The sequence below is a fragment of the Carlito syrichta genome, unplaced genomic scaffold, assembly GCF_000164805.1.
Source record: "Carlito syrichta isolate Samal-C Ts95f unplaced genomic scaffold, Tarsius_syrichta-2.0.1 Scaffold313429, whole genome shotgun sequence".
NCBI lineage: Eukaryota > Metazoa > Chordata > Mammalia > Primates > Tarsiidae > Carlito > Carlito syrichta.
Window position 1 is genome coordinate 413,714 of NW_007257525.1, and position 9,913 is coordinate 423,626.

General features: G+C 40.6%; 1 protein-coding gene across 1 annotated transcript in view; it reads left to right on the forward strand.

The window, feature by feature from the left end:
* NEFL (neurofilament light) overlaps nucleotides 1-4,187 on the forward strand; it is a 5,555-nt gene extending 1,368 nt beyond the window's left edge. The window contains exons 2-4 of the mRNA XM_008070450.2: nucleotides 929-1,053; nucleotides 1,479-1,798; nucleotides 2,252-4,187. Of these exons, the coding sequence (XP_008068641.1) occupies nucleotides 929-1,053; nucleotides 1,479-1,798; nucleotides 2,252-2,394 (588 nt within the window). The 3' untranslated portion in view covers nucleotides 2,395-4,187. The remainder of the gene's footprint in view (nucleotides 1-928; nucleotides 1,054-1,478; nucleotides 1,799-2,251) is intronic.
* The last annotated feature ends 5,726 nt before the right edge of the window (nucleotides 4,188-9,913 follow it).

The window sequence follows — 9,913 nt, forward strand, 5'->3', positions numbered from 1 at the left end:
GGGACAGTGCGGCTGCGGCCTGCAGCTGTTAGGGCTAGGGCTTGCTCCTCGGGGCCGTGTGGGGGGGATGGGGCGCTTGGAGGGCGGGGGTCAGGGCGCCACTGCAGTCTGGGGGGTGTGCTTGGTGCCGGTTCTTCTGCCTTCCGCATTCAAGCTGCCCAGCCCTGCCCGGGTGGGGGAGGGGAAGAAGTGGGAGTTGGGCGTTGCCTCGGGCCTGCGGTCACAGCCGGTTTCTACTGGCCTGCCTTAACCGCAGGTTGCTTTCTAGCAACTACCCATTGGATCATCTGGGTGAGGTGGTGAATAGCATAGTGAATAGCTCTCCATCAGTTCTGAAGGATGCCTGTGACCAGCATGCTTAGTTAGTTTTACTAACCGCTCTCTCTTTGCAGACACACAGACGTGCAGTAAAAATAGTTTTAGTTAATTAGCCGGCGATGTTCACAGTAAGCCTTTCTTTTTAAAAGACCTCCTTCTTGGAGAAGAGAATAGAAAAAATAGCTTAGATACACTGGAAATATTTTAGAGAGTTGAAAAATCTAACTATCTCCCCTTATAAAGAAATGCATTGATTTTTCTGGCATGTGACCTGGAAGAGTTAATCAGTGAGTGAGAAACAAACTTCCTCTATCACTGAATTTAGTTTCCTTGTAGGCATTTTATGATGATCATTCGACTGTATTAAGTGAATAAATAGAAGTAAATCAGAATTTTCTTCCCTCTTTTTTGTTCATCTCATGTTTCGTGAGGCTGGATATTTTAGCAAGAAAGGTTTTAAAAGAAAACAAGTAGTTGTTTTAGAGGAGAATTTGTGGAAAGTGTGCAGTTTGATTTTTAGTGAAACTAGGCCTTTGCAAGTGTACAACAGTCAAATGATAGCTGGAAGGATTTATGCTTGGATTTTTTTTTTTTTTTTGTCTTCCAACAGGACACAATCAACAAATTAGAAAATGAACTGAGAACCACAAAGAGTGAAATGGCACGATACCTAAAAGAATACCAGGACCTCCTCAACGTGAAGATGGCTTTGGATATTGAGATTGCAGCTTACAGGTGAAAACAGGGACCTGATGTAGCAGCCACTATGCCTTAGAAAGAAAATCAGATTCCATTTAAAGTTATGTTGAATCGGAAACCTTCAAGAATAGTCCGCTGAAATAATGAAGTGTTAGCCTCTGGTGTCTTTCAAGAAGAAGATATTTAGGCAAATATATAAGACTTTAACCCTACGATAATGAATCCTGTTCAATAGTGAACCTCTCATTGCATTTTAAATCTAATAGACCTACTGAAGGCATGTTTTATTTTCCCGATCTCTGACACAAAATCTCCAGTCACTGAGTTTTGATAATTCCCAGCCCTGTTGGTGTTTGCCTTTAAAAGTAGCATCAGGGAGAAAGGGTGCATGGTGGTCTCAGGTGAAGTAAACATATCTCCTGTTGGTGTTTTTTAACCTTGTTCTCTTCCCTCCTCCCCAGGAAACTCTTGGAAGGTGAGGAGACCCGGCTCAGTTTCACCAGCGTGGGAAGCATCACCAGTGGCTACTCCCAGAGCTCCCAGGTCTTCGGCCGATCTGCTTACGGCGGTTTACAGACCAGCTCCTACCTGATGTCCGCCCGCTCCTTCCCATCTTACTACACCAGCCACGTCCAGGAGGAGCAGATTGAGGTGGAGGAAACCATTGAGTCCGCGAAAGCCGAGGAAGCCAAGGATGAGCCCCACTCCGAAGGAGAAGCCGAAGAGGAGGAGAAGGACAAGGAGGAGGGCGAGGAAGAGGAGGGAGCCGAAGAGGAAGAAGGTATGTTAAAAAACAAACAAACCAAAAAATGCTGTACCTTTAAGTGCATGCTGGGTGTGGATATTTGTTAGGAGGTGGATAAGATACAGGAAGCCTCGCTTGTGCTAGGGAGGCTTTATTTCGACGTGATTTTAGGAGAGTCATTTAACACCGCAGTTTGGCGCCCGACGAACAAAAAATGGATGCCAAACACATAATCCATGAACACTGAGGTCAGGTCTTAGGGAGAAGCAGAGCTTCCCATACCTAGAAGTAATCTCATTTCATTTAAACATGTGCTCAGTGGCAAATTATTCATGGCAAGTATTAACTGCACATGTACCTTTGGCAAATGGAGCCGAGAGGCTTTTGGCAAAAATATTGACGACTGTTTTCACATAAAACCTTTGCAGAATTGTTTTAACTGGACTTAACTTGGGCTTGGGTTTTGTAAATTTTCTTTTTGTGTTCAAGCTGCCAAGGAAGAATCTGAAGATGCAAAAGAAGAAGAAGAAGGAGGTGAAGGAGAAGAAGGGGAAGAAACCAAAGAAGCAGAAGAGGAGGAGAAAAAAGCAGAAGGTGCTGGGGAGGAACAAGCCACTAAGAAGAAAGATTGAGCCCCGTTTCCTTAATTATTCCAGGAATAATTCTCCCGAAATCAGGTCAACCCCATCACCAACCAACCAGTTGAGTTCCAGATCCTTTGTGAATTTAAAAAGCCAATATATGTATAATTCTGAGATGACTTAGGTTGGACATTCAATGTTGTGCTATGAATTATCTCTGCAGAGTCTCTATTTGCTTGCAGAGCGGCTTTCTGGCTTGCTGCCAGCCTGTGCATGGTCCTTGCTTATGAGTTCAGGATCTATGGCAATGTGAATCATTCAGATGTTTACAATAAAAAAAACACGAATAAATGAATTCACTAATGTTAATGTTAAACTTCATGGAAAAAATAGTCCTTTGAAGCTTTGGTGGTTAGAAATTAAAGACTTCGAGTTATGTGCAATAAATAGTCAATAAAGTTACACTGAATGAAATATTTCTTGCTGTGGTTGTTGACTTAATGAAAATACCTTAAAGATGGCATCTATATAAACCATAAATACCTCCAAAAATTGATCTCCATTTTTTAAGGTCAAAATTATAACAATATATTTTTTTCTTCTTCATTAGAAATTCTGAAGGATACAGTTAAGTTGTGGCTATTCTTAATCTCGTCCTGAAAAACTTTACTGATAATAATCTTGAGTAAATCAGAGAGCCTATAAATGAAAATATGCTCTGCCCTATAAAATATACTATATTCCGTTGCAGGGTGGTTTTTTTGAAAGCAATCCTGAAATGATGTGACAGATACACCCTTTATGGTAAATAGGCCATTTCAAACTAATATGTAAGAATGCAACATAGATAGAATAGGAATCTCACGCATTCATCCCTATTGCTGCATTTTAAAATACAGTCTAAATATCACGGGCAGAGGCTGAAACTGGAGCACGTGATAGAACCAGAAAGAATTCTTTTTTTTAATCGATGTATGATTTCTGGAGGAAAAGCTACCAAGCGTTATTTGCTACCCTGCTGCAAACACGTTGCCTGAAGTCCTGAGCTCATGATTCACTGTGTTGTTAGCTTCATTCTATTGTCTCAAGGAAACAGCATTGAATGACACACTTTTTAGAACCTTTTAAAAACTACAGACACTAGCCAAGTTGTTATCAGTCACTTAAAGGCGGAGATCCTATACTTGTATGTTACACTGGCATTGCTCTGCATGTCTTTATTGGGAAATACTTGGATTTCTACGATAGCTTAACTGGTTGGGCATTACATCCAACACACACCCTGTCTGTCCTCCCTGTCCACTGTAAAGTTATGAATGCTCTTGCACTTGTGTATGATGTGGAATATAGATGAAATCATGGACTGTCTGCTATTCTGCTTCTGTTCTTAAACAATTGCTTTGTCAGCTCATTTCATTCAATAACGTATTTGTTTTTAGACAGGTTTTCTAAGTTACGGATTTAACTTGAATCCAAAGTGGTCTCCATGTAAAGTTATTTGATTCCCTTCGTACTGCCTATTTCTAGTTAAATATGTGTTACTATGCAAATAGGTAAAATATTTCTTTACCCTGATGATATGGATTTGAACTATGAAGGCTCTCAGTATATCAGCTTCTGTAAAGATTAGGAGACTCCTCAGAAACCAGGCTTTTCACATTAATCCTTATTAGGCATGGAATGATGTACATGGTAAATTTCAGGTGGATCGCAAACTACATGTAAAAGTAACTTTAGCCAAAATGGAAACAGCTGGTTAATTTGAGGATTACTTGGCTGAAAGTTAAGAATACTGTACCATACTCTCTCCTGTGTGCCATAATAAAATACTAAAAAAAACTAAATGAAATGAGTTTGCAGTTTTTAAAAAAAAAATTCCCCCAATTTGGTACTGGTCAGTACTCTTTACTGTCTGCTCCCCGGGAAACTCCAGTCCTTTACTAGTGTTCCCTCTCCTAGTCAATGACCTCACTCACCAGTCAACTGATTCTGTAAAGCAGACCTTGAATGGCATTCTACCTCGCATCACTTCTCCTCAACCCTCTAGCCTGATATATCACCAAGGCCTAGTGACATTCCTGCCTACATGTCTTGAGTCCATTCATATTTCCTCATGTACACTGCCATCACTCTAAGGTATCTCCTAGTGTCTACTTTTGGCCTCCTTTAGACAGCGCACAACAATAGGTTAATCTTTTGCAAAGCAAATTTTGATCATGGCATCCCCCTGATTAAGACCCTCCAGTGGCTTCCGATTTCTTTTACTATGAAAGCAAAAATCTGTGTGTGACCTTCAAGGCCTGTGCAGACTTGACCCCTGCCTCCTTCTCCCAACTCATTCTCTGTGTAACTCCTACCCTCTACTTCTAGTGCTCCAACTGCTCTGGCCTTCTGTTCCACCATCTTCCATAGGGATTTTGCTAATTCCTCTGTTTGGAGTATCATGTTTTCTCTTCTTTCCTCGACCTGGTCCAGCCAGTGCATATTTACTCTTGGGTTTAGGCTTCAGTATCATTCCCGAAGGGAAGTCTCCCTCGACTTTTTTCTGGTAGGTCAAATTCTATTAAATATGCTCATAAGACTTTGCAGACTGTTTCATACTGGCCATTGGCATTTATTTGTGTGGTCATGATCATTTGATAAATGCCTGCCTTCCACTACAGTGGGGTCTTCAGAAGCATGGAAATCAGAGCTCTCTCACCCACTAATTTATTGCCAGTATCTAGCACAGTTTCTTCCACAGGAGAAGCATAATGCGTATTTACTGAATGAATAATGTCTCCATAGAATAAAATGCCTTCAGGATGACTAGAAAGTTGAGTATTCAATCATCCGTCCCATTCTAGTCTACATCTTGCTGTGGAAAGAGCAGAGAACCGAGCATCAAATGTGTCTATCCTGAATTCTAGTGTTGCTGTTATAAAACTCTAGTCGTTCCTCCCATCCCCACCTGGCCTCAATTTGTCAGTCTACCTAAGGGTTCAGCAGCGTGTGCCTCAGATCCTTTCTAGATTCGTGATTCAAAATTTCCCCCCAAAAATCCTCACTGCTTTATTTTAGAAGTTTAGGCTAAAATGGTTGAAGGGGAAATAAAATATGACTCTCATGCCCTCCCTGAAATCCATCACTTAAAGGGAATTGCTAAACTTAAGTGTAAAGTGTAATTGCTAGCCATAAATTAGTAAGCGATCAACTTGGTCACTTTTCCCCCCACAAGGAGATTCCAAGGCTGTGGAAGAGGTTGCTATGTCCTGGGTGCTGTGCTAACTACATTCTCTGTATCAGCTCATCATTTTTTACTTACAATGATGTTATGATTATGATCTTTATTTTACAGGTGAGGAATTAAGGCTCAGTGACTCAACCAAGGCCACATGGCTGGCTTGTGGCAGGGCTGGGATTCAAACCTCACAGTCCAGCACTGTAGCTCCTGCATTTAACCTGTCCACCTCGCTTCTTCTTCTTGGCAGTTCAGCTTGTGCGGCACGCAGGTGACATCAGAGTCATAGAACATGCCTGTGAAAGAACACTCTGGAGTTTTCACACAGTAATCAGAGCACTTCCAAGACAGTCCACCATTCAAGGACCACATACACACAATGTTCTATTGTAGTCCCTTAGGATGCTTGAGCTTTTCTTTCATCTCTTTGATTATTTGTATCCATAGCGCAATCCTTCTGTTTCATTATAAGCATTTGGAAGGCAGGAATCAGGTCTCATAAACAGAGATCAATTTGAAATTCAGAGATCCTTGAAATTCATCTGCAAGGATCATCAACTTTCTCATTCTGCTGACATTTTACTGGTCCTTAATTATTTTTTCTTCTTCGTTTCCTCCTCCTTGTTCTTGTCTTCCTCTTTCTTCTTCTTGTATGTCTTCTTACTGCAAGCTATTTCAAATCACTTTGGAGGGAAGGGTGATAAAGATTGACTGAAGAAATAAATATCTTTGTTTCCTTCTGCAACACCCAACAAAGAGCCTTGGATTTCGTGGGCATATTAATAAATGTCTCTGGAATACCAAAGGTTTAGTAGGTGTGGGAACTTTTCCACATGCACAGGAGAGAATATCTTCTTTTCCTCTTGGGGACAGAATGTGAGATGTCAGAACTCAGAATTCAGCCATGAATCACTTGGAAGGGGCTCCCTGTGGAGAATTCAGGATGCTTTTCTCTTAGGAAAAGGTCCAGGAGAATGGAAAGCAGCGAATTATTATACAAGTAGGCAGCAGGGGCTATTTTCAGTTTAAGATCTGCTAGAAAATTCCCAGTGAAGAATCTTAAAAAAGAACCAGAAAGTCAAAAGGTAATACAACCAGGGAACAAAAAATCATCAGCAGCCCCAGAAAATAACTACTAGTAGTTTTTACCAGCTTTTTTATTCTACTTCAACATAGATGATTATTTGTATACAGAGGGTTTTAAAATATAACAATGCTAACAAATATAAAAAGAAAAAAAAATCACATTTCCTTCATTCAAACTCAGTTATTTTCATAGGCGTGTATTTTTTAGTTCTTGCTTTGATTGATGAAGATTTTGATATAGATCATCCATTCAGTTCACAAAATTAATCAGACACTATGTGCCAGACACTGTTCAAGATATAAGGAATAAAGCAGCAAAGTCCTTGCTTTCAGGGACTTAACAGTGGTGTGTATGTGAAAAGGCAGTGAAGAAGTAATCAGGTTAATAAGCAGGTGACATTTGTTCAGAGCCATACATGTAACCATCTGGGGTACAAGGGGTCCAGGTGGAAGAAACAGCAAATATAAAAGCTTGGTGACTTTGAACCCAGAAAAATGTACTAAGTTCATTCCCAAGTGTTATAAATGAGACAGAGAGTAGGAGATAGGGCCGAGGAACACAGGCAAAGGCCAGGTGATACGTGGGCTTGTAGGTCAGGGAGTTTAGATTTTATTTCCTGTATAATTACAAACTTTTTAAGAAATGAAGTAGGGGAAGGTGATATGATCGCACTTATGTTTTTGATATTATCTATACTCTGGCTGTTGTGTAGAGAAAAGACTCTAGGGAAGCAAGAATAAAAATAAAGAGACTAACTTAAAGACTGTTTTACTCCAGATAAGAAAAGCTGGAATGATGACTTGGAATTGGCAGTGGCTGTAGAAATGGTTATACGTTGTGATTCAAGAAATGTTTAAAGTACTTTCTTACTGACAGAATGAATGCATGGAGAAGGAAAGTTGTAAACAGCATCTTATTTTTGATAACTACATACTATTTCTTTACAATCATACACGGTATGTATTACTTATCTGTTGCTGCATAACAAATCATTTTAAAGCCGAAAAGCATCAAACATCTCAATTACTCATTATTTCTTAGTTTCTGCAGGTCAGGAATTTGGGAGTGACTCAGTTGGGATATTCTGGTTCTTGGTCGCTCATGTGGTTGTAGTTGAATGCTGGCTGAGGTTACTGTTATCTGAAGACTTAATTAAGGTTGCAGGATCTGTTTTAAGGTGGCTTATTCATTTGGCCAGCAATTTCCTCTCCTTTCCACAGTGAGCCTTTCCACGGGGCTGCTTGAGTACCCTTACAACATGGCAGATGGTCTTCCCCAGAGCAAGGCCTCAAAGAAACAAAGGCAGAAGTTGGGTTTTATGACCTAGCCTTGAAAGTTGCACACCATCCCTACCACGGTATTCTATTGGTCCCAGGAACCAGCCTGCTTGATTCACCATGGGAGAGGTCTACACAAGGGTATATACCAGGTTCAAAGTCTAAACTTCTTGATCTATAATACTAAGAGGTGAAGATCAATGGAGGCTACCACAGGATATCTGGGCGTGTGTGTGTGTGTGTGTGTGTGTGTGTGTGTGTGTGTGTGTGTTTTATAAACAACAGACATCTATCCCTGAAAGTTTGAAAAATTACAGTTTCAAATCTTCTGCTCTGTTTTCATCAGTATACTCATTCTTATCTGATCCTGTACCCACTTTAAGTTTAAAAACATGTTCATGAAAATTCTAGACAGCTTGGCAATAAACACCTTCATTCCATGTCTATCTTTATGTTTGTCCTTCCACTAAAGTATTTCTTTAATAATTCCCCCAATGGGATTGTGTTCAAAGGGTATTACACACATTTTAATAGAGATGCATACCCATATTTCTTTTCTATGAAGGGTGATAGCTATACTTCAAGGTCTTAGTTTTTTGCATTCATTCATTTAAAATGACATATGTATTACTTTTGCTCATTGGAATAAAAGTGGTGACAGCCAACATTTGACTTAAAGTCAGTTGTGACAGAAAATTAAAGAATTTATTGTTTTGTCAAGTAGTCAAAATCATCCCAATTGAGTCAGAGTCTCACTCTGTTGCCTAGGCTGGAGTACAGTGGCATGATCACAGCCCACCACAGCCTTGACCTCCTGGGCTCAGGTGATCTTTCTGCTTCAGCCTCCCAAGTAGGCTTGCTGCCATGTCTGGCTTATTTTTTGATTTTTTGTTGAAATGAGGTCTCAGTATGTTGCCCAGGCTGGTCTGGAACTCCTAGTCGCAAGCAATTCTCCTCCCCTGGCTTCCCAAAGTGCTGGTATTACAGGTGTGAACCACCACACCCAGCCTGCTCATGATTTTAAATGGGAGACTTAATATCAATAAACAAAATTTTTTGTTGATTACAGGTAGTCTTAATATAAAAATTTTTTAAAAACAAACACCTGAGCTGCTGTAGATGACACTCAGGGTTTTTTTTGTAGCTGTCAAAGGTACCTTCATTTTTGTATTGATAGCCATTTGCTCTTAGTTGAATGTCATTCTTTCAACTTATAACCATTCACATCCTTAAAATTTCATATGGAGGATAAGCCATTTCCTGATATGACCATTAGGGGAAAAAAGCTAAACAGCAACTAGCAGGATGCTTTGATGCAGCAAAACGAGTGTTCCTTTCTACTCTGTATCTACCCACTAGTAGAGAGAGAAGCCCCACATTAAAAATTCTTTCTGTGGGGAAGTGGGATTGGCAGTAGTGGGAGTCTGCCTGGGGAAGGGGGGGCACACCTCATCAACTCGGGTACCTGCATAATGAACATTTGTATACCTAAACCTGAATTGTACCCCACATCTTTAAAATAAAAAAGAAAAAGAAAAAAGAAAAAAAGGTCGGGCTCGGTGGCTCAGCCTGCAATCCCAGCGCTTTGGGAGGCCAAGATGAGTGGATTGCCTGAGCCTGCGGGTTTGAGACCCACCTGGGCAACGTGGCAAGACCTCATCTCTACAATAAATAAAAAAATTAGCTGGGCATAGTAGCGCGGGCCTGTGGGGTTCCAGTTTCTTGGAAGGCTGAGGCGGAAGGATCACCGGAGCCCAGCAGGTCGAGGCTGCAGTGGCTGGGAGAGGCCACTGCACTCCAGTCTGAGTGACAGAGTGAGACTCCAACTCAAAAAAAAAATGAGGAAAAAGAAAAAAAACTCTATCCATCTTTTCCCTAATCATATCTGGTTGAGAAGAAGAATGATCTGCTCATTCTGACTTGTTAGTTCGTTTCTAATTATTTATTCACTGGAAAACTCCTTCTTTTTACTACAGAACACACACA